The sequence below is a fragment of the Cupressus sempervirens genome, chromosome 8 (assembly GCF_028749045.1).
Source record: "Cupressus sempervirens isolate cs-2001-9-10 chromosome 8, ASM2874904v1, whole genome shotgun sequence".
Taxonomy (NCBI): Eukaryota; Viridiplantae; Streptophyta; class Pinopsida; order Cupressales; family Cupressaceae; genus Cupressus; species Cupressus sempervirens.
Genome location: NC_143125.1, coordinates 159,084,964 through 159,111,436, shown reverse-complemented (window position 1 = coordinate 159,111,436; position 26,473 = coordinate 159,084,964). Strand labels below are relative to the sequence as shown.

Here is a 26,473-nt window from a genome sequence, read left to right as displayed (position 1 = left end):
ACAAATATATTTTACAACTTCTTCACCACATTCTGGCATCTTCGCCTGGTGAATTACTTGGTGTTTGGTTTTATGGTAATATTTTCATCTTTGCATGGCATGAAAGAATGTAAACTCCCTAAACTAGATTTAATTGCTCTCAGCTTTCATTGCATTTCAATCTCTTGTAAGCACGGTTCGATACACTCTTAAGAATTAAGATACATCTATGATAAAGAACAATTTCCATTATCTAGAAATCTATTACTGTCCAATATGATTCAGTCTGTGATTATATTAATTCCAGAACGTTGGATTTTTTTATGATTTCTTATTCATTCCAGATTAAGTATAAATGGAGGAATTTAGATTCTAAACTTCAAAGCTTTTCCATTCATCATTTGAGACAGTTTATGGTTTAAGGGACAATCAACGTTATGAACAAATTTGGATGTTTATATAAATAAAAGAAAACATTAGACTTATATGTGTAACCATTAAGGAAAACAGACAACTGATTCTACTAAGTAGACGACAATCTTTACCAGGATTATGACAAACTTATGTATTTAATAATTGTTACCTTATCTCAAGGAAATGTCAACTTGAAAAGGAAAAAGATGGCTTAAGGTACGAACCTGGAATCCAAAAGTAATCAGGAAGAAGACATAAAATAAAAGTTTATTGGAACAAAGACAAACTCGGGCAAGAAAGATAATGGTTCAGCAACCTTCCCAATCCATTCCAGCACATCCCAATTTGTACGCAAGGCCTCCTACCTTGATCACAAAGGTCAAAAACTCTCACACAGGGCTCTTGAACATTTCACAGGCTTCTATAAAAGAAACACATGCCTTTCAAAGCCATTCGTGGGCCACCAAAAGAAAATAATTGCAGGTATCTATAAACACCAGAATGCTACTACAGGTGAAAACGCAGCCTCCTGTGGCTAGAGGAAATAATCTCCATTCTCCTTGAACTGATCCCGTGGTTAAAGAAGTCAAAAAGGTTAGATGGATACGAAAAGAGATAAATCATAGAAGATGAATCAATTTTAGTTTCTTCCTAGTACGTTAAACAGGTGAAAGAAAATCCATGGATTTGCAGAGAGGAATGTGTGAATGAATTCCAAAAACTCGTGAGACTCTAATATAAAATTTTAACTTGACTCATCAACTCCCTACAGTTACAAGACTCATTTCAAATTCCCCAAAAGTCTAAATGAATTTAAAACATGAATACTATTAAACATGCCAACAATAATCGGTTAAAAGAAAGAATAATAGAAGGAAGAGAATAGAATAGGAAGATTAAAGTTCAAAGGTTATAATAAATTAATAATACAATTATTATAATCCGAACATTATTATAATGTACAACTATCAAATTATTAAATAATAATGGTGCCAAATCATTTGATTATATTTAAATGAATATTTATAAACAATTATTAAAAATACTATGACAGAAGATAATTTAAAATCCTTTAAGATACGTTTTATAAATAATTAAATTATTTATTATATAACTCAATTATTTTAATTAAACTATTTATTAAAATAGCTCATGTGATTCTAAAGATGTATTCTGTTCCAAGTCGCTAGGTCCTCTACTTGTCTGCCCAGTGATGGTGATGCCCTGCCTAATTCTTTTCTAACAATGCTTCCACCTCTTCGGCATGCTCCCTGCAAGAATTTTCTCTGTAATTAAATTATAAATTATACAACCATTAATAATCATAACAATTAACCTTTCATCCTAATTCCATGAATTTGAGATTAAGGATCAACTAACATGTCATCTGCACTTGAAATCATAACGACCAACTAACTTACCATTTCGCCATATTATATCAAACTAAACTTCCAACTGGCTTCATGTGAACCTCAACGTCTATATTCCAAGCTAGGTCAAAAATTGGGATGCAACAACATTTCTTCAAACCCTGCATCCAAACCCTTGGAGAGAAACTCAAACAAAATAGAAAGCAATCAAGGAATGAATTGCTTTCTCACAAAGCATTGCTTTTATAACATTTCAATCCAAAAAGCTTCTCCTTCACACCTTTCACTTAAAAGGCTTCATGCTCACACTTTTCACTTAAAAGGCTTAATGCTCACACTTTTCACTTAAATTATGATTTCACATTTGGAAGCATATTCAACTTTTAAATATAATAACTATTTTATAATTCAATAGCTACAGTCTTCTTGTGCACACTTTTCACTAAGGAGACTTCTTTAACACACCATCAAATTAGAACATGAAACTTATTGAGTCATCTATTAAGCTAGACTCGATAAACAACTTTCAATATGCAACTCATTATTAAATCCCAATAAAATACTAACAGAATCTAGATTGAGGGTGTCACAACTGCACTGCCAAAAATAGAAATTAAGCTCACCTGACTTTTATAAATAGCAAGTCACACAAACTGAGAACCTCAAATCTAAGTGTCAACTCACGAGGGTCGCGATGATGAACTGACATACCCATGCTCCTAAAACCTATTACATTGGGTACATTAAAGTGAATCGCATCCTATGCGTTATAAGATGTCTACTTCATATCGATTATCATGTTCTTTTATTTATGCTTAGTATTTGATTTTATGAACAATCATTATTCTCTTGGCATCACTAAGGTATGTCAACTGGTATCTTCTATTAATTGTTGAATAATCATTTTCTTGTAACAATATTATGTGTCTTGCATTATAAGGTATGATACAGGTGCCAAATAATCTGCTTGTATTCATATTTAATAACTACTTATTGTTGATTTTCAAGGATTGATTGCAGATGTAATTGCATTGCCATATTGGTATATGCTTTTCAAATGCATCAATCTCCTCTTATATGTATTGCAAATGACACATGAAGAGACATGTCTCCTCATGAGAAATGTCTATCCATTATAATTATAAAACAACAAATATATATAATATCTCATATATTAAATATATATAATTAATATACATATACATATATATCACACACACACACACACACACATATATATGTATATTTAAACTAGTCTCATAGATTTAACCAACTGAAGCTACCAAACATCAACACTCCCTCTTAGCTAGAGAGAATAAATATATTACCTCAATGTTATATATAGATATTGGGAGTAATGGCCTCCTGAATGTCAACTCGTTTGACATTCACCACGTGCTCTTTGAGCAATGGCCTCCTGAATGTTGAGTAGCAAGATATTCACCAAGTACTATGAGTAATGGCCTCAAGAATGTCAACTCATTTGATATTCACCAAGTACTCTATGATATTCACCAAGTACTCTATGTAATGGCCTCCTAAACATCAATTTGCATAACATTCACCATGTACTCAAAATGTTCATAAAGTATGTGTACATGCATTCTCATAATGTTTATATTATGAACATCCACATGCAAAGTATAATCTATCATGATCTACATAAACATCGTAAGATATCCATCATAATAGACTAAGTTATTAAAAGATTGTTACCTTTCAATAACTTCTGCAAATACAAGTGATAATCATTTGGAAGTTGTCACTTCATCATGATGTACACAGGGGGCAGGCCCATTAAAAACACATAGTCACAAGTTATATTCATGAATTGTAGTTCTGCTACAGTGTATTGATTACTAGGGAATCCATCTTCAACATGGCCTACTCCCTCTTAATCAATACGTTTGAGATCACTAAAGTTTGATGAAACCATCTCCTCTATCTGCTCCCTCTCTTTCAAGGTTGCATCTATTGAAAAGTCAAATTCCTTTTGAATCTCAATCTCCCTCTCAATTTGAATCAATCTTTATTTTTCTACAATAACATTCTCAGAGGAAAAGATCAAGGCACATAATTCTTATAATTATAATAAAATACCTTTAATAATTATTCCCAATGATAATAAGAACATTAAAACTCAATACTATACTTAATTCATAATTAATTTTAACCCTATATATATATATATATATATATATATATTACTCATACTTTAACGATAAGGATATATCTTGGATCATGTGCAAATCGAGCACCCTAATATGTACGAGGTAAGCCTATCTTTTTGGGTTGACTAAGATTGGCGTCCTTGAGGAAATCACCATTTGTCATATTGTTCCTCTTGCTCAAATCTTGGTGATCCGCCCCATACTTGAGTGTTTATTATATGGTCTTGTACTATCCATGTACTAATCTCCTTATTTATCCAAGTAAGCAACAAACAATCTTTTGTGGAATTAGTTTATTGCGATCAAGGTGAGGCACAATTCATCTTCATTTTTCTCATATCCATCGGTGATGTGTGTCGTAGCGATAATTAACTTACCCAATCCTTTGCTTCCTGCGATAGTTCTATTATCTTTATTTCATCTGCCAAGGTTTAGGAGAGGTTTGATAATTTTGAGGCAACCAACTACTATGAAGGGTGCCACTATGAGCATGCTGAGTGGTGTAGTAGATAAGAAATTTAGAAGCAGCATTACATGGCCACTTGGATCATGTCCAGTCTTACATAAGAAAGTGAACCATTCAAAGTTCCTAAGCACGTTGTAACTTCCAAACTCACCTTTAAGCAATTTCCATGCACGATGTATTACGATGAGCGGTGGATCTGAAGACTCTGACGTGCACCATCGCAACCTGATGTCACTCCACTTATTCTGCTCTGGTACCCACAAATAGAATATGGCCCGAATGGGTGACTCAACTTGCAAGCGGCATCTCTTCTACAAGACTTGGAGTCCATTCATCATTTCTAATCTCTCAATCATGAAACCATTCATCTAGTTGTGTATTCATGGTGATTTCGTCTCTTCCTCAACATGGAGGCTCCAAACACCATTCAAAGAGGAGCTCTCTAAAGCTGAAAATTATTTTGGTGAGCCATAAAAGCATATGCTTCAAAAGCATAGGTCGTATCTGCACCCTTTCTCTAGTATATGTATTGCAAATGACACATGAAGAGACATGTCTCCTCATGAGATATGTCTATTCATTATAATTATAAAATAACAAATATATATAATATCTCATATATTAAATATATTTAATTAATATACATATACATATATATATCACACACACATATATATGTGTATATTTATACTAGTCTCATAGATTTAACCGACTGAAGCTACCAAACATTAACACTTATTTCCTAGAGTTCATAGAGTGATTTATTGCTAGATTCAATCGGAAGGATGCACAGTTATACTACAAATATCTAGCTTTGATGAGACAAACAAGCCATATTGAGATTTACATCAATGAGTTTCAGTGTATTGCACTCATAATTCCAGAGATCTCTTCCTAAGCATATTGTGATGCTATTCATAGAGGGGTCACATGAGAGATTACAAGGTTTGGTGATGGTTTTTAAGCCCATGATCCTGTAGAAGGCTATTCAAACCACACTTGAGTTGGACACTACACCAGTACACACTTCTTTCCAGCAAGATAAGAAACCTTCCATGAGCACAGAGCCATCTCAAAGGCCCTTTACACAAGCCAAGAGTACACCACTACCTCCCAAGATGAATCAGGAGACACGCAATGAGTTAAGTAAGACATTGTGTTTCATGTGTAAGGAGCCTTGGGAGACTAGACAGATTCCTTGGTAAAGGAAAAGCGCATCTCATTAGGGTTCATTCAAATGTGGAGGATGAGCATATTCTACAATGATGAGGCGCGTGATGTTGCATGTGGTGCTATTGCTACTGCTTTTGGTGCTCCTTGATATCATCTTTTCGTGTTGGAAGGAATTCTCAAGGAACAACGGCTCTTATGCATGGTGGATAGTGGTGCTACTCATAGTTTCATCAATGACACTGTTGTTGTCAATAGGGGACTGGAAAGAAAAAAATTTGATGGATTCCTTGTCATGCTAGAAGATGGTTCCAAAATAGGTTGCAAAAGAAGGATACCATCATTATTTATTAACTTGGGTGATTATTCCTTCACAGATGATCATTTTTTTGTTGGTATTGATGGAGGTGTGAATGCGGTACTTGGTGTGCAATGTTGATATCTCTTGGAAGGTATGTCCAAGTATTCAACAAAATTAATTTGGACTTTAGTAACATGGATAAACAAATTGTGCTTAAGGCATGACCCCTTAACGAATGAAACTAAGAGTGGGGCAGCTAAGAGTACGTTTTCTTTCCTTGACTTTGAGGCTCTAAAAAACATGGACAAAGGTGAATAAATAAATCCTAAATTTCTGATTTCTAACAGCAGCAATAGATCCTTAAATTTTAATGAAATTGCAGCCTCTAATCACATGGAGGTGAGTAATATAGGTTATGTTGTTATTGGTACACAAGATGCAAGCACTGGGTATAGTAAATTCCTTATCTCATTAAAGGACTTATTTTAAAAACTTTGGAGCAGCTGACAGAGAGAAGGCTCACTTAATGAGAATTGGGGCAAGAAGCCAATTTATTGGCCCATCAAGATAAGTTCCATCTTCAACATATTCAGGACAGCCGCCAATCATTGCAGATGTTGAACATAGAATGGCCAATTCAGATAATTTAGTTGTTGATCACTTTTTGATGATGATGGTGATTTTATTGACAAAAATTGTAGTAGGCCAATTCAGATAATTTAGTTGTTGATCACTTTCTTGATGATAATGGTGATTTTATTCACAAAGATCGTAGTGGGCCAATTCAGATAATTTAGTTGTTGATCACTTTCTTGATGATAATGGTGAATTTATTGATAACAGTCCTAGTGGGCCAGCCACACATGAGTTGTTACGATGGGTGTTACAGATATCCATAGCTTATCTTTGGTTGTATCATTTGTTTCCCTAGATAGGAAGTCATATATTTGTTGATTGGTGACTTCATATTCCTTGACTCCATTTGGGTTAGTGGCTAGCCTACTCAGAATCATATAGCATTCCAAGAGTTGGCATTGACACTTTATTGATTGAGCAATATGGGAATATTGAGAGGTTTATCTTTTCGATAGTGACTGAATATGGGGTGGTTTCCTTGGATTGGCATTGGTACGACACATTTTTTATCGTGTTATTTGCTGATCTGAGTTATGACAGTAAGACAAGGAGGCTACTTGTGTGGATATCTTGGCACAAAGGGGTTCATTCTCACATTATTTGGATGCTCTTCTGTAGGACTATACTTTGATGTTTTTGGCATAATTGATGCAGATTATGTTGTATAGATGTCACAATGCATGTTTGATAATCATTGGATCAGTTATTGTGTTGTCATTGATGTCAACTTGAAGGTTGGTTATGAACTGTTTACTGGGGAACTTAATTCTATACTAAGCAAGAGACAAATCAAGTGTGCGGTTGATTTGTGTGTTCAGTTGGAGGGTGTGATCGATATGGGAGACTCTGGGATGTCTGATATTGGTTAATCAATATTGTGAAGTTTTCGTTAAAGTTTAAATCTAGTTGATTACTGATTCACCCCCCCCCCCCCCCCCCCCCCCACAAAGTAATCTAGTGTAATGTCCCCCACTTAGCCAGTTTGGAGGTATGTTGTCGTTAGCCCATTCTTGTATGGTCCCGAGGGCTAACCAGGACTTCAAAAGGGATCCTGAGATTATTTGGCCTAGTCAAATTTAATTACAGGCCAAACGGAGTTCGTTTGTTGGGTTTTCGAAAAGACTTACTATTTTTAGTAAGCCAATAGGGGGATGCAGTGCCTTCAATTTTCAGTGACAGGATGAGATGTGTTTTGTTGGGCTCTTTCTGATGAGCTATTATATGTGGGATTTCGAGTTTATTTGGTATATTATTTTAATGTTCGAAGTTACAACGGTAAAGTGACTATTTAAATTAAATATTATAATGTTTCATAAAGTCACTTTATAAAAAAATCAAGTCCCCCTTTTGAGTACATACATGGACTTTGTAAAAAGAAAAAAAGAAGTGATATTAAAACTCATGTATTATCCCACATTGGCAAGACAGAAGCGTGGAGCAAGTGAGGAAGGGATTGAAAGGAAGAGGATAGCTCTCATTTATTCATGGTTGGAAATATCAAAGAAATTGGAAAATTTTCTGGTGATTATGTCTCAATAGTTTGAAGGACGAAATCCCTTCAAGCTGGAAATCTTGACGCCATTGAAAGATATGGTCTTGAGATTCAACAGGGTAGCAGTTCAAAAAAGCAGATACGAAAAAGCAGCCCGAAAAAGCAGAACTGAAAAAGCAGGCTGAAAAAGCAGTCCGAAAAAGCCGTTCAAAAAGCAGATCTGAAAAAGCAGTTCGAAAAGAAAAATCAGAAAAACAAAGCAGAAGGGGCAGCATTGAAGAAAATTATTACAGCCATCTACAACCAGGTTCCTTTATAGTATTGTTTTTTTTAGGTGTTATAAGTTTCAGCTGTAAGTGTGCATTGTACTAGCATTATCATTTTGTAATCCATGTAAATGCCAAAAGTCTTGGCCATATTTCATGAGCATTGTATTAGAAATTTCATTGCAAATTAAGAAGATAATAGTTGCTGGTGTCATTAAGCAATTCAATATCATTATTTATCAGCTAGTTAGTTGCATACCAACTGTTTGTAAAAATGTCAGTTGGCTGTAGGTGTTCATTTCTCATGCTTAGATCATATATATGCACTGAATATTGTCAAAATTAGTAGCACACTCATGTTAGGCTATTGTGTAGTCCATTTGGAGTCTTCTAGCACAAGATTCTCATTGATGCAAATTTAAAAAAAGAGTCATTTAAAGCCAGCTGAAAAACTATATCAGTCATACGTCCCTTGCATGTGAATTGTTTGATGAAATTCCTTGAGCTTTCATCAGCATTTTTTGAGAGCAGATTTGAGGAGGGCCATTACATCTAGAACCTTAAGCATAATAATAAATGTGGGGTCCAGGAAATAGCTTCGATGTTGCATTGGCACTTCAAAGCCTACGTGGGTTTTCAAATCTTGAGGCTACATGGCATTTATATTAGAGTGGAGCAAAGGAAGCAATCAGTGTTTTGTATACTATTTGTTTGTGATTGTGGCGGTGCAGCAATGCATTGTTTGTGAACAAGCAATCTCTAAGAAGGGAGGACTGCAATGTCCCCTTCCTCGGTGACATGCATATGTGTAGAGGTTGACCTATCATTTGCGTTCCCATAGATCAATAGTATGGTTAGGGGATTCATTAAGAGGATCATGAAGTTTTGCAAGGGTTTTGTGAGTTGTTTCGGACTTTCAGAGAGTAGCTCCTATATTTTAGGGGGGTCTCTTATTTTTAGAAATAACTGGGAGCTGACTAGATGACCACTTGGGAGACCATGGAGCATAACAGGATCCTTTTTGAACAATTTTAGGTGTTTGCAGCAGAGATCAATGACTCTTCGCAAGTCATGCAGGTAGTCCAGGTCGCCGAGCTGAGTAGACCTTGTTGAGTTTTTGACTAAAACCGGGTTATGGAATATCATATAATATATATATGTGTATATGTATATGTATGTGTGTATAATTATAATTATAAAAGTATATAATTTCAAGGGTTTTTTGCATGTTGCTGAGTTATAGCCTTGTCACGAGTCGAGTCAGCCTTGCTGAGTCTGAGCTTGGGAACTCTAGTTTGTATACAAGTTCCTACTTTTTAGGGTGGATCCCTACTTTTTAAGATAAACTCCTAATTGACCTGCAGGATACAAGTATTGTAACTGATTACAGGGCTTCAGTTGCATCTCATAACTGACTCCAGATCTGCATATTATGAATAAATCAGAAAATATTAGAATATTTTTCAAGTTGGACTAAATAAAATAATATTAAAGTGAATTTATAAAGTCACTTTATTATTATAATAAAATATAATAAGGCTTGGATATTTTTCTACATAACAAAATAATAAGTTATTAGTGAAAGGGGCCAATTTTAATAATGAATAAGAAGGCCTTGATGTTCAAGTTCCTAGGAAGAGGAATTTTAATAAAATAAAATTCATTAATAAAGTTGTGAAAGCCTAAGTAGGATTCAAACCATTTCAAGGAGGTAGAAAAGTAATAAAAAGAAAGATGGGGCTTCATTTTGCAATTATTCAAGTCATTTTTCACAGCTTCTTGGGAATTGAGGTCTGCAAATTTAGATCAGCAGTATTATTGAGAAACGAAATCTATGTAAGGCAGGTGGCTCTGGACACGAGCCCAACTCACTGAACTAAGGAATTCATTCAGGATTTCTGTTTGTGCATCAATTTCAAGCTTATAGCAGCAGGTATAGACTTTGAATAGTAGACTTTTGAGATTTTTGGAGGCAATTAAAGCATCTGTACCTTTCTCTAGCCCCCATGTGGCTTCACCTTCCTGGCCATACCACATTGGAGGTACCTGTGGTGCCAATTTCCTCAAACAGAAGCAGGTAGTGTTTGGTAATTGTAGAGAATCCATTGTCAGAAGTAGTAATTAGTGAATAAAAGCTTTTCATCAGGATACCACAGGCATATGCATTTTTTAACAATTCATTGTTGAAGAGTGGTCAAATTCAATAATCTTGCGTGCAGATGAGGCAAAATATTTAGCAGTTCAGCCTATTCTCGGAATCAGTGTTTTTGATCATTATAGTAGATGGAAATCAGCCACATTGGTGTGTTAAAACTTCCTAGAGGCACCTTTATTGTGATTTTACCAGATCCATCAATGAAACACTCACTTCCAGGCTTAGTGTTGGACTCTTTGTATGCTACTTGCCATTTCGGTGGAATAAATCTCTCAAATTTGAAATTATTGCTTTGCTGTCACAAATTAAAATTCTGAAATTGTTTCAGTCAAACATGTCATTGCATTGCATTCAAATCATGTTTCCATTGGCACTGAAACAAGCATAAACCCTAAATAACCTTTGGAAAACAAAAAATGTAATAAAAAACGATCAGAACTTTCACAAAAACCCTCCAAGCAACAAGTTGTAACTCAGAAAAATCAGAACAGCATTGGAAAGGGATCTATCAGGGAAAGCCAATAGACTTATTGCATTGTATTCAGTTTATATTCCCAAATTTGAATAGAAATATCTCTATTTTTCTTGCATATTGTTGTGAGCTTTTAGCAATGCATTTTCTGTTGCAAAATCAGTTTTGTGTCAATTCTTAAAGGGAGAGGATCCCACATCATGACCTTAAGAAGATTGATCCAAATTCAAAATGGATTGCAAAAGATAAGAAACATTGTTTGATGATGAGAACCTAGCCATCTTGAATGAGCTATATGTTGAACATGAGCACAATAAATTGCATGTGATCTTGGACACTAGATCTTCAACACAACAATTTACAGCCCTTTAGTGGACCATAGCTTCATAGGCTCACTCTACATTTTGTTGCTCTGTATTTTGTAATTTATAACTGATTTCTAGATTTGAACCTCAAATATACATTGAAATAAGCAACCTCAAAATTACTAAGCAAAAACCACTTTTCACTTCTTTTGTTTCACAGTTTCACTGTCTCTATGTCATTTACTTGACAAATAATTTTTTTATGAATTTCTCAGCATTTTTTATTTCCAGTTAATTGAATTCTAATTAATAGTTTGGTTAGTGAGTCAATTCCATGAAACGTTTTTGACGGCATGCTTCAAAGTACTATTTTCCGCCTAACTCATGATGTAAAATAATATAGCTACAAATTCACTACTAAATTCAATAATAAGTCACATAGTCAATAACTACATGTGATTCATTGCATGCTTGTGGCAAACAAACTGTCATAAGAAGGTATAAGCAAAACTACCACAAAAGGCAGTTAAGCCTGATAGTATGTGGATGCTACAGAGCCCCTGTAGTTGTAAACAAGCAATGTATTCAAATTCAATGAAAGAGTAAATGCATTGCAGACAGAACTTTTGAAAAAACAGTATAATCTTTTACAGATTTCTACTGAACAACTTGCAAGAAACAATCTTCTGTGTCAACATTTAAGATGATTCCTGAGCTTAGATTCCACTCAAATTTTCTTTAACTATCCACTTCAATATACAGCATTAACTAACAAGATTGTGATGTCATATAACAAAGTATTTACTTGAACCTAATGAAATATAGGACAAGAAGCTTATGTTGAGAAAATATTAATGTTCACCTGCAACTTGAGCTTTAGTTCGCATACAATATTAAAAAGTTCTCTATAGCCAGACCAGTTATAATTTCGCGGATTCTCACCCTCCACTATACCCCACCAACAATCCACCATAACACCATCAACATTGGCAGATTTCAAAGTCGCCAAGTGTTTTCGCAAACTCTGTGGGTCTTCCAATTGACATTGTTGATTGATAGTCCCAAGCTGTTATGAAAAGATTGACAAATAAATATATTGCCATGATCGTCGTTTCCAAAAAACCACAAACAAATCACAAAATCAACATGACTTTTGCTAGGCCGACTATTAATTTTATATCAAAGTGAGTTAAGAAACTTACAGGGAGCATTACATATACTGGAATATATGGTGTTCCAGCAAAATCCCTTTCTGGCTCTTTTGGGATTATTTTTTGCACCTATAATGTGGTATTCCATTAGAAGCATTAATGTATGCACACCAATAGGTCATAAAAAATTCAAATACTCCTATTGAACTTAACTCCAATTTACACGTCAAAAGGCTCAAACTAAATACTTTATTTAAAACATGTACCTTTTTACTTCAAATACTGTGAATTAGGCCCATGTATAATCATTAAATGCTACCAACTGCAAATAAAATGTATACCTTAGACAACCAACTTTGAGCTAGATCTAAATACAAATGGATCTTGTTGAACATCATAAAATCAAAAGTCTTTTAAGGATCATACGTATGCACACAAGTCTCCATGAGTATGTGCTTCATGAATGAGTGATGTTTAATGCTCTCATTAACAAGCCCTACCCAAGAATACAAATAAAAACTATTTGAAGATTGTGATATATGAGAGGATTTATAGTTGTCTGCAAATATTTATGAGCCTCGGGCTGAAACTTTCATACAAATATTGAAGAGACGGGTAGATAGAAAGGGCATTGTAAACTGTGTGCATATTTAAACTCTACCACTAAGGATATCATTTCGGTTATCGACACAATTAGTTTTATGTTTTGGATATAAACTAAAGACATTGATTGCGGTGCTTATCTATGTTAACATTCATCCCACTTACACCTGCATCCAACAAGAGACAAGGCAAACAACTAGAGTAAATGTTCATATAGTCACCACAACTCTGGAAGAGACATTAATTCTGCCATTGGCAGCAACCAACATCAAGTCATATCTAGTAGACAAGCATCTCTTGACATTTATCACACATTGCCATAATGAATTTAGAAATCATTCCAGCTTATTCTTATAGACCCAACCAGTTAACATATCAAATAATAATCAGGAAAACTAGGAGGTGGGGAAGGATAATGATGAGGATGATAAGAAACAGGGGTGTGGGGAAGAGCACGAGTAGGATTATGAGGAATTGGGATCCAGCCATTACAAATGCATGATTACAATTTACGGGCAAAGATAGGAATGTGATGTGGAGGAATTTTGATATTGTTTCTGCAAAGATGGGGATCAATAGAGAAATGATTAGAATTATGGTCAAGGAGAATAAAGAGGATGAAATTCAAATGGAGGAGCTGATCGACCCGGCCCTTGTGATTTTAAGTGATATCACAAAGGGAAACCCTCAAATGGACGTGCTCAACAACGCAAAAAACAATGCGGTGGATAGCTATCGAACCACTAAATGGATTTTCCATGAAATTTAGGAGCTCAAATAAAAAGTGGGCAGTTTGGAGAGGGAAAATTACAGCTTGTAGAACAGGAAAATAGAGGAGGAAAAGGTCATGGATAATAGAGTGGAGGAAGTGAAGAGTAGGGTTCAAACCATGGAGAGCTCTATGCAAAATATTGCTGAGCAAAGCTACAACATCCTCAAAGAGGCTAATGAGAACATAAAGGTGCTCATCAACAAAACTGAAGAACACACGGTGAGCAAAGAGGATGATCATTATCCTAACAACACCAAAGATAGGTCTCCTGAGGATGGATCGAGGGAGAGAACCAGATCTAGCACAAAGAAGAAAGATATCCAGGAACCTGATAAAGATTTGTCTAACATGAAAGAGGCAGCTAGAAGAATGTCAGAGCTGGAAATTCGTGTTGCAGAAATACTCAGAGAAATAACCTGAGCAGCCTTCCTGGCTTTTGGGCCTCTCCTAGTTTTTTGTTCTGCCCCCTGTTTTTTGTCTAGTTTATATCTTGTTTCCCTGTGGGGGGCTGTTTTAGAATGTTGCTTTTAGTTTGTCTGATACTTTAAGCATTTTATCTATGTTTTACTTTTAGAAGTGTAAGGTTTCAGGGCCCCATTAAAACCTGTTTTCCTTAATCAAAAACATATCAAATAATAATAGAAAAATAAGTCATAACATAAATTTGTTTCATTTTATTCGCTCATTCTTTTATTTCATCATAGTTCACTTCATTTAGCCAGGGCCACCATCCCAATAGACCAAATATATTGACTTGACATGGATCAGTAATTTTTTCTTCAGAGCAAATTTTAAAATCTTTGTTCTGAATTTATTGGCACATATGTACATAAATGGTTGAATTTTGGAAGGAGACTTTTGTCACTTTCTCCTTGTATGTGCATGTGTTCTTATTAGTATCTCTCATCTTTATGAATTCATTTATAGTTGTAATTATCTTCCTACATTTTTTGTACAAACACAAAAGTTTTGTACAGGCCTTGTTTATGCAAAGTAAGTAGATAATGAGGATGTTTATTAAGTCACATGAACGTGCGATAACCATGTTGTTATGGTCATTCCAAAAATCGCCATCTTCTAGCATTGTCTCTAGTACTTTCTCCTCCAACTAAAGTTATTAAAAATCTTTGCATGCCTGGGTCTATAACAAAATATATTTGCATACTTCATTATAAATTGATTCTAAAAAAATCAAATAAATAGCATCATGTACAAAGATGCAAACAACTAAAATTGAACTGCTTTTAATAACAAGAGTACATGTTGAACTTTTTTTAGACACACAACTAAATTAACATGGTGATAAAGCATTAGATCACACGATGATGTTAGTTTTCCCGGATCTGCTGCAAATGTACTAAGCACTGCCATTATATTTGGTATGTGTTTTCCAAATGGCAGCGACCTCTTATTTAAATTAAGAATAAGCCATAAAGAGACATGCCCCATGAATGGGACATGTCTATTCGTTAATTAGATAATTAATATAATAAAAAAATTAATCATTGTTACATATATTTATACATCATTATATTAATTTCTCTCATATAACAATAAACTTGTATATATAAATTATATCTCATATATAGTTTTATATAGGTTCACTACCTCTTAGCTAAGGAGGATAAACACAAGACATATATTACACCATTGGTAATATTAGGAATGACAATTTTAAAGATATCTTTGATCAAAGATATCCACCATTTTGATATCATGAGCATTGGCCTTCAAAATATCAACATATGATGTTCACCGAATACTTTGAGTAATGGTCTCTAGAATATCAACACTTGATATTCACCATGTACTCAATAAGATAATGGTTTGTAGAATATCAACATATGATATTCACCATTTTGATATCACATTTGAGTATTGGTCTACAGAATATCAGCATATAATATTCACCAAATACTCTTGAGTAATGGCCTCCAACATGTCGAGATGCAAGATATTCACCAAGTAGTGTGAATAATGATCTCCTGAACATCAAGTTGGATGATATTCACCAAGTACTCCGTGTAATGGCCTATGGAACATCAATTTGCATTACATTCACCATGTACTCAAAAAAAAATGTTTATAAGGTATGTGCACACACATTCTCATAATGCTTACCATATAAACATCTACCATGCAAAGTATAATCTATCATGATCTGCATAGACATCGTAAGATATCCATCATAAAAGAAAATTAAGTTATTGTAAGATCGACATCTTTCAATAACTTCTGCAAATACGAGTGAGGATCATTTGGAAGTCACCACTTCCTCGTGATGTACACAGGGGGTAGGCCCATAAAGTCATGCAGTCATACATGTGATACCAAAATGTTTACATGAAGTCAAAACTCCCTCTAATTCTGATATGATCAAGATCTTCAAGGATCAACTAAAACATATCCTCTATCACCTCCTTCAGACGAATGTGTCAAACTCCCTCTGAACATCAATCTTCTAAGCTTCTTATCTAAACATGCCTTTAGCAAAGTGTCAGACTCCCTCTCAATCTCAATCTCCCTCTGAGTCTAATATCAATCTTCCTTTTCCTACAAGAAACATCCTCGGAAAAGATCAAGGCAAATAATTCTTATTGAAATAAATAATAATAAGAGAGACTAACATTTACAATCCCCAATATTTATAATTATAAATTGAGAGAAAATATATATGAATATTACTAAGATTTCATTTCCTCGTCTCAATAATAGTATAATGAATATATATATATATACACACACACACACACATATACCTACGAAATTATACTCGTGTAAGTTTACTTACCTAGCTAGCTAACATCACCATACCCCACCTTTATTACTCTATAGTGTGTCCACCTTTACCCACGTGGAATGTGGGTCATTAAACAACGTACATATCTCCCACATAATCGTTTCCTTTTACTCCTTGCACCAAATCACATTATTCTCCCCATAATATATCTATGTGTGCCATGTTGGGTAGTGTCAATAATTATCATCATTAGCACCTCAAGATGTAAGTATACCAACCAATCTAACTGACTGTTATTCTTCAAATACAATTATAAATAATCAATGATTTCATTGCTCCAACTTCAATACTGTTCACTAATGCATTCCCGGCATCATCAATCTCTTCAACCTCATGCATCTCATCAAATAGGACCTCTGTATTTCTTCTAACGCACATTAAGAGATATATGAGTTGATTTAAGTTGCTTCTGTTAACTCACAGTTTGATATGTGACATGTCAAGCCTGGCAGCTAATATCCACTAAAAATGAGAGCAACACCCTTCTTAATCACTCTTTATATAGTATGGCTAAGTTCTAGATAATCTCAGGCATGTAACAAAGTTGTTCTAAGTGCATTTGATCCTCTTTATCTTGAATGGCCTGCCCTAGGTCTGCACAGCTCCTCCAAACAGGTTCCACACTTCACACAAAGGTTCCTAGTAGATCCAACAGTCCCAGACTTATAGAAATTGCAGATTATTACCAATAGTTCAGTACGTACAAATTTTAGCTTCAGTCACTCACTCTTATTTCCAATCAATCCTTCCTGGCCAACTTCACAATGTCTAATAACAAGAATCACAAATCTTTGATATTGCCTTGAAGCTTATTTGAAGATCCTTTTGATTGTATCTATTACTTTTTCCTAACATGATTTCACAAAGAGCCATCAGATAATACTTTTTGATCATTCCACAAACTCTCAAAAGAAAAGCATTGGAATAATAGATTGAACGTCTCATTTCACAGAAGAAGTAGATGACATCCCCAAGTGCATTTCCAGCATGTATGTATTTTGTCTTAAACACCTTAGTCCATTCTTTTCACCTTTGTCAACTTGATCACAGATTGCAAGCATGGCAAGGATTGATGTTTCTTGTGGATAAAGTACCGATGACAAGGGTCCTGTGGTATCTATATTTGTTGTTTTCTTACATTTGAACATGGCTCTAATACTATGTTAGTTTTCCTGGATCTGCTGCAAATGTAGTAAGCACTGCCATTATATTTGGTATGTGTTTTCCAAATGGCAGTGACCTCTTATTTAAATTGAGAATAAGCCATGAAGAGACATGGTATATGTCTATTCGTTAATTAGATAATTAATATAATAAAAAAATCAATCATTGTTATATATATATATATATATATATATATATATATATATATATATATTAATTTCTCTCGTATAACAATAAACTTGTATATATAAATTATATCTCATATATAATTTTATATAGGTTTATCTGACAAAAGCTACCAAACATCAACAAATGATAGGGATCAATCAAGTAGCAAAATAAAATGTCAAGCCAATGCCTTCTTGGTTTACCACACATTTGTCAATGTAGGAATGAGTATAAGACTTTATATAGTCAAGGGAAAGCTCACTTATGAACTATAACCAGCTTCAGAATAAGAGTTTTTCTAAAAGCCAAATAAAAAAGATTGTCAAAACAACAAATAATGGGATTTTATCATAAATTAAGAGCATGCCAATATGGTGGGTAACAGACTAAAAGAAAAAGTCCATTCTCTTTCCAAGAAAGGATCAAAGAAACCGTCTAAGGGCTAACCTCAACCAGCTTGCCCACTCATCCTAATTTACAATTCATGGGCAATATCTATCGTACAACCTTCAATATTGTATAGACTTTTGCAAAAGAACACAGAACTGCAAACTCATAAAGTCATGTATGATGTTCAAAAACTACCTAAAAGTTTAAACATTTGTAGAGAATTCCAATAGTCACCACATCACTTGTGACACAAGGGATGATGGATAGAATGATTCCAAGGAAGCACTTACCAACCACCCTGCTAGAGTCACACACGGAAGCACAACCAAATGATGGAAGAGCAAACAAATATCTTTATTCCAATGCAGATATGCTAAGACAATTATTACAATGTGCCAGGCATAAGGCCTACCTAGTTGCAGCCATATACAACTGAATTACAATCAGCAAGCTTAGAAGCTAGTGCTTACAGATCCAAGAGACTTCTATCTTTCTTCTTACTATCTTGCTACTACCTAATCTCATCCAAGATCTCAAATATGTAGCCATCAAGACTACAAGATGGCCTGACAGATATAATTATTACAAAATATAAGTCCTGCCCTAAAGGGAAAATAACCAACCACACAATTAAGAAAACTAAGAACAAATATAGGTCCATGCGTGACCTAAGAAGATGTACCCAAGGCCACAGAAAGCCTTGAAATCACAAAAACCACACAGAAGCCCAATTAACACATGTTACTCGATATGCCAAGAAGGAACACACCTCGATCAAGGAAGAAGGATAACTCTTCAGCGAGATGGAATTAAGTTCTGCGATCACAGGGAAAGGATCCACGATAGGTCTACATCAAGTAACCAGCTGCATGGAACACAAACAGCAAGGGCTGTCCCACAAACAACAAACGGGCATAGGAAAACAGGAAATATTTTTGGTTAGTGCAAGATTGCCAAAGAACCCAAGATGCTCTTGCATCAATTTGGTATTTGAAATAAGGCGAATGTGGAAAACAAACTAACTGAATAAAATATTAAAAAAACTTGTTTGTTTTGGTCACCCCAACTTGACCAAGTCAAAACTTCTAGCCCACTCACTAGAAAGCGGTCCAAGAGAACCAGTTTCAGTTCCTTGAAAAGAATGCCTTAAAATCCATTCCAAAGGATTGATGACAATCCTTAGGCCTCCGAAAATGCAATTTACCAAAACAAAAAAAATACCAAAAAATTAGATTTTTATATTTTTTTGTTGTTGGCTCTACACACACCTACCAAACTCTTCTAGAGCGATATAGGATCAATTGCCACCCTTAAAAAGCTATAGGCCTCATTTCACCTATGCTCTATCTAATGTCCCCTTCTTAGGCAATTCAAACTACAATAGAGGTTACCCTACAATTAGGGGTTTCCATAGGTCAAGATTGTGATTAGGGGTCCCAACCAAGGGTTGTCAAGACTAGCAGGGGACTTTGCAAGTCATTCTAAACATTCTGAGGTAGTCTCCTATATTTTAGGAGTCTAGGAGATGGCCAATGATGCATTCTCAGACATTTCACATGGTTTGACACAATTTCCGAAATCTTAGGAGGGTTCCTATTTTTTAGGAGTGGGTTGACAGTGGCCTTGATACAATTTAGACATCACACTTCGACTCATAGCAACATTTAGTTTTCTAAGCAAAGTTCAGGTGATGAGTTTTAGGAATAAAAAAGCCTATTAAAGTAATGGCTTTAATATTCTTACATGATACCTAGGAGACTCGAGCTGTTTATAAAATAACTTAATAAATAAATTAAAAGAGGCATAAAATGGATGTCCAATGTAAGGGATTTAATAAATAAATAAAAAGTTTCATTTCAATCTAAGGAAATAGAGAGAAACCCTAAAAGTAGACGTGTAGAGTTTAAAGGGAATTTAAAAAGCATATTGAGCATTCTTTTGATTCATTTTGTGTTGTCAAAGTTGGACAGCAGAAACTGTTTGGAGAGGAAATTTTCAGATCTGTTGTGAAGGACAAATTCCTTTCATTATTAGGAGACGACTTGCAAAGTTGAAATACTTTCCAAAGGTCTTCATAACTCATTCACATGTTGTATTTTGGGGTTTCAATGCAGATTTATACATTAATTAAATTGCATCTAAGACCAACAACTGAAAAGGAACTCCTCCTAGTTCAAAACTTCCTCAGAATAAAACAATACAAACTACTCAGGGGCAACGAGAGTAAGCAGGGATATAAGATAGTTCAAAAAGGACTAATAATAAGCAACAATTCATGGGTTCATCATTGGATTTAGATCAACAAAGGATAAATACTCAGAGTCTATATGCTATTTTAAGGTAAGTCCAATTATTTAAATCAAAACCCGAGGCTTCTAGAACAATCTCTTGCCCATGTTACTGCAAAAAAATTAGCAAGCTTTGTTTTTTATTCCTACTTTCAAGTATGGTTGCTTTTGTATCTTGTTATATCATTGATTTATGGATAAAGTTGATGTTGCTTAGTTTTTAAGGTAACTAAGGAATATCTCTATTTTTCCCAGTTTTATTTCTCTTTTTCCTTCACTTCTTGCTTTGAGGAAATTTATATATTGTAATTCTATCTATTTGTAATGAATGAGAAAAACTTTTTTCATCTCATTCTTGTTCTGAATTTTTTTTGTGTCTACAAGTTCTTTTTTTAAGCTAGATCCAATGTTTGTATGCTAGCTAAAAATTTACATGCTGCCAATGCACAAAAATTTTCACGGTATCGGAGTACATAGCTGCTAGAAAAAAGACTTAAAAAAATTGCAGGCATTGAAAAAATTTAGAGTTTATAACGAATTAAGTTTCCAGCCTCTACAAATATGATGTTGTATTACTATTTCAAATAGAAGCCAGAGATACTACTTCAACTCAGGAGTAGAAGCTCGCACTGAATAGTAATGATAACAAAGGTTGATCCAAATTCTGTTGGTACATCACAAATAGGCCAAGACCATGCTCTTTTTGCATGTGTCTTGCCTTCATCTTCTTCTTAGTGACACACCATTTTAGTAGACCTGTCATACCTATCTTTCAACATTATGGAGGGGTTTCTACTATTCATGTTGATGCTTCCTTGGTTCCACAGTTGATCACTTTTATAGACACTTGGCACCTGTCTTTCAACTAGCAATTTGTTCTTGCATGGTTGAGTAGTGATATTAGGGTCACTTATAGAGATTCATGTGTTACCTGCATCCTTGACTAATAGATGTTTTGCTTTTGATTGTCATCTCTTCATTGTTTGGGGGTGTCTATGTAGATTATTCTCTGTATCTTTGATTGACAGATGTTTTGTCTTTGTTTGTCATTTGCTCATTACTCGAGTAGTGTTGTTTGGGGCACTCGTGCAGATTGATGTGATGAGCTTCTAAGGAGATTCTTCATGTAGGCGTTGGTGTGCAAGATATATGCAAAACCCAACTTCACAGGAGCCACTAGAAACACTTGCAAGCAAATAACCTATCACAAGGAAGAGAGAAGCAAAAGAAGAGAAGGGAACTTTGCAAGTGAAAGAAAGTATTCACATTAATTAGCCAACTGAAACAAGAGAGCAAACCTCTCAGAGTGAGAGATCAAGCATCTCAAGATGTTGGAATGCAAGTTACAAAAGGAAGAGGAGTGATCTCCTTATAAAGGAAATCAACCAAACCACTTTAGGAAACCTTAAAGTTGACCTAACCCTAAAGGGATAATATGACATTTAATAAAAGGAAACTTTTATTAAATGTCACCCACGTGATTCACTTTGAATGTCATCCACATGAAGAGACAAAAGTCAAACTTCAATAGTGACTGAATAGTGATCTAACTAGTGAAATCTTAAGTGTAGATTAAGGTAATTAACCTTTACTCTAACACCCCCCCTTAAGATGAGTGACAATGCAGAAAAAGCAAGGCAACTACAATGCAAACTTGGGTCCTGGCAACAAGGCCTGATTAGGTACCCAATCACAACCAAATCTTTGTAAAGCGGAGAAATAGAGGAAACTTCATGGGAAAAACTCTACTTCAAAAAGAGATAGCTGAAAAGAAACTAGTGAAGGACTGCAAAAGCCTCCAAACTAGAGAATTACTCCAGAAAATAGGAACAATGAGTGATCACTGAAGCATGAAGAAGGCACAAACATTGTCAAAACAACTACTGATGTGAAGGACCTCCATAGCAATAAAACCTAACCAAGTAGAGAAGACTATAATCTGCATGAGTGCTCTCTAAAGACACTACTTGAATCAAGAGACATACAAAGGCAAACAACTGAACTTGAAGATATAGATGGCATAAAACACCAAAGCCTGAAGAGTTGATCAATTGAACATGAAAGGCTGAATCCAAAATAGGAACGAAAAAAAGAGTGTCCATATGGTAAGTGATCCATCTCATTGGAATGCATAGGTACCCAGCCACTGCATCCGCCTAGTACATAGAAACAAATACTAAATACATAGTTCACTCAAACGAACCAAGGAAGCATAAGAAGCCAACAGTGAAATCCCCCCCCTAATGTAGACAAGGGTGAGGTGACAAACAACTGAAAAAGTGGGCCAATAGGACTATGGATCAAGGAACCAAGACCAATCAAGATGCACAGAACATACATAAAAGTGTCGAGAAGTGCATGCTTTGGACATGAAACATGAGAATAATGTCGTGGAAGGAACACTCACTTGACATAAGTAGATGACACTAAAAGGCAAACAACTACCCCCCCACGGCACTTTATCATCAGTGCATGTACAATAAGGCACAAGAAGAGAAATCCCAAGAATACAATAGAGTGGCACGTTATCTCAGTGCATTTGCATAAAAATGCTTACAAATGATATCAACAATGATCGGAAGAGGTAGAGAGCTATTACAACAGATAGTACAGCCCAAAAGAAGACATCCCATGCCACGAAAATGATCCCTGGACCTGAAACAACCAAGATATCCACCATAGTGCAACAGAGCAAAAAATAGAATAGAAAGAGTTTGGAGCAAAATCTGGAAGAAAAACCAGCATTATTGGAAAGAGAATTGAACGATCTTTCCAGAAATATAAAGTTTTCGAAAAAACGAAGTTCGGATGCTCAAGATACGTCCTCCGGAGTGAAAAACAGAACCTCGATATTTGACTGCCAAAATAGGCAACTAAACTGCATCAAAATCCCAAAATTCCTGCATGATTAAAACCGGCTCGAAACTAGCTTTCTGGCGATATCTCGTTCGCCAAAAACGGAGTCCGTATGCTCAAGTTATGAGCAAAAAACCGAACACTGCTCAAAAAGGGCTTGAAGGGCATGCAAGAGGGTGATGCAATACTGACATCAGCATTCTATTCCATTAAATTTGACAGTCGTCCCATCAAGAAAAAAAAGACTGTCACGTCAGTGTTGATGTGGCAATGCCACGTGGCAGGTTGACATGGCAGTGCTACATGGTAGGTTGATGTGGCAATGTCACGTGGCAGGCTGACGTAGCAGTGCCATGTATGCAGATGACGTGGCGATGCCACGTGGCAGGCTAATATGGAGATGCCATGCGTGCAGGGGACGTAGTAGCTAAAGCCATGTGGCTGGAACCCAAGGGTGCCACGTGGCGGCACCAGGAGCGGCCACGTGGTCGGCAGAGCAAGTGGTCGCAAGCGACGAAGGTGATGGGCTGGCCAGGCGGTGGGGGCACCACTGTCGAGAGTTGATGGGGCCACGGAGTGGTGGTCAGCACAGGTTGCACTACTGTTGGCGGCGCGGCTAGTGTCATGGCTATCTGTTGGTGGCACGTGCAAGCCACTCTCAAGCTACCACTTGGCGGCATGTCGATGGTCTACCCAAAAAAAATTATTTCTTTTTTGGTTTTTTTCCTTGCCTCGTAAGGTGTGTTGAGGCCTCCGAAGCCAACCAAACGTATTTTATATGAAAATGGGAGTTTTTGGGCACTTTGAATCCAACGATGAGGTCTATTTGGGCTCAAAGTGCTCTGAAAATATGACCCCCGCGATCCACAAAAAACATGCAAAACGAGAAAGAAAAAAAGGCCTCCAACTACAATTTTGTCCAAAATGGACAAACTTTATATGAGAAATGGGGATTTTTGGGCTCTATGAATCCAATGGTGAGGTTCGTTTGGACTCAAAGTGCCAAAAAAAATGACCCCCTTCAGAACCCAGAAAAAGGGTATCTGAAACCCTTCAAATTGAAAGCTTCAAAAATGCACTTCAAACAAGAACAAGAAGTTGTAGGAAAAGCTCTGATACCATATAGGAGTTGGTGTGCAAGATATATGCAAAACCCTACTTCACAGGAGCCATGGAAACACTTGCAAGCAAATAACCTATCACAAGGAAGAGAGAACCAAAAGAAGAGAAGGGAACTTTGCAACTAAAAGAAAGTATTCACATTAATCAACCAATTGAAACAAACCTCTCAGAGTGAGAGATAAAGCATCTCAAGATGTTGGAATGCAAGTTACAAAAAGAAGAGGAGTGATCTCCTTATAAAGGAAATCAACCAAACCACTTTAGGAAACCTTAAAGTTGACCTAACCCTAAAGGGATAATATGACATTTAATAAAATGAAACTTTTATTAATTCAATGTCACCCACATGATTCACTTTGAATATCATCCACATGAAGAGACAAAAGTCAAACTTCAATAGTGACTGAATAGTGATCTAATTAGTGAAACCTTAAGTGTAGATTAACATAATTAACTTTTACTCTAACACTTCATTCAACACTATGGCAATTATCATTCAATAGTTGTCCATACTTTTCGTATGTCTCACAAGATGTTTTCCCAATGCATATTTTGAGGGTGGGGGGTAGTGGGTTTTCCCTCTTTCCTCTTTTCTTATGCTTTTGTCTCCTTAGGCTTAAGAGGGGGAGTTAGCGCATTACAATTAGTAAGCTTTTTTTGTTTTATCCCTACTTTGAAGAAAAGTTGCTTTTGCATCTTGTTTTATCCTTGATTTACAAAAAGTTGTTGTTGCTTAGTTTTTAAGCTAAGAAATGTTTATAATTTTTAAAATTTTATTCATATTTTTCCTCCTTTTTTTTCTTTGAGGAAGAATATATAGTAATGATTAAGAAATATTTCTTTCATCTCATTCTTGTTCTGAAATTTTTCTTTATTCATATACGAGTTCTTTCTTTCTAGATAGATCCACTGTTTGTACGTCAGCTGAAATTGTACATGCTACCGGAGAATAAAAGTTTACAGCCCATAGTCAACCAATATGTTATAGTGGTATGTGCAACCTACTTAAGAAATCAAGTGAAACCAGATTCCTGTAATTGTACAAAGGCACTGGCTAGCTTTAGTTGCGAAGTGGCTTCTTGCAAGAAGTTAAGTGTAATTAGAAGCAGGGCAGGTGCCCTGGGCATAGATAACTAGTGCTTTAGTACGCAAAATTAACAATGAACTATTACCTTATCAGGCTCTTCCAAACTTGGATCATCCTCCTTGTTCTCATCTTCCTTGTTCTCGCCCCCCAACACGGAAACAATTGATTTGCATCTCCAAATTGAGCGCTCATTTTGTGGCCTCAACTTCAACCTGGCTGGATTGTTGATTGAACCAAATTTTAGTTCAGGGAAAGCTTTATTGTATTTACTGAGTGAAGGAACAGAATGTAGAGACCCAATTAGATTTAAGGAGTAGGAAGCAGCCATTGTGACAAAGAGGAGCTCTCAACAGATCATCGTATTTGTTAGTGTGGAAGGAGATATCGGGATCGAATTCTCAGGTGTGACTCAACTGGTATGGCAATCCACGGTTACTTTTTTAAACTCCTCTGCCGTCTTCGTGAAGCGCGCGCATGTGACTCTGCTTTACCCCCGCGGGTAAAGTGTTACCAACAGCTGGCAAATACCTTCATTGAGGAAGAGAGAAACTAATTTTTTTTATATAGATTATGTTGGGTTAAAATTTTCATTCGTTTATAAAATATAATTAACATAGATATTTTTTAATATTTTTGGCTCAAGCTTTTATCATTAATTTGAAGGAGTTTAATTTTTTAATTAGTTTATTTTTTATCAATAGACCTTTCATATTAATTAATAAAGTGTTACCAACAGCTGGCTAATACCTTTATTGAGAAACAAAGAAATTAATTTTAATATAGATTATGTTGAGTTAAAGATTTCCATATGTTTATAAAATATAATTAACATAGATATTTTTAAATATTTTGGCACTCAAGCTTTTATCATTAGT

The 26,473-nt window shown here is 35.4% G+C and overlaps 1 protein-coding gene across 1 annotated transcript in view; it reads right to left on the bottom strand.

Moving 5' to 3' along the window:
* The window catches only part of BAM2 (beta-amylase 2), a 178,209-nt gene extending 152,076 nt beyond the window's left edge, over positions 1–26,133 (bottom strand). Inside the window, exons 1-3 of the mRNA XM_089797081.1 lie at positions 25,684–26,133; positions 12,400–12,477; positions 12,060–12,263 (exon numbers count right to left, since the gene is read on the bottom strand). Of these exons, the coding sequence (XP_089653207.1) occupies positions 12,060–12,263; positions 12,400–12,477; positions 25,684–25,926 (525 nt within the window). The 5' untranslated portion in view covers positions 25,927–26,133. The remainder of the gene's footprint in view (positions 1–12,059; positions 12,264–12,399; positions 12,478–25,683) is intronic.
* Between the last annotated feature and the right edge of the window lie 340 nt (positions 26,134–26,473).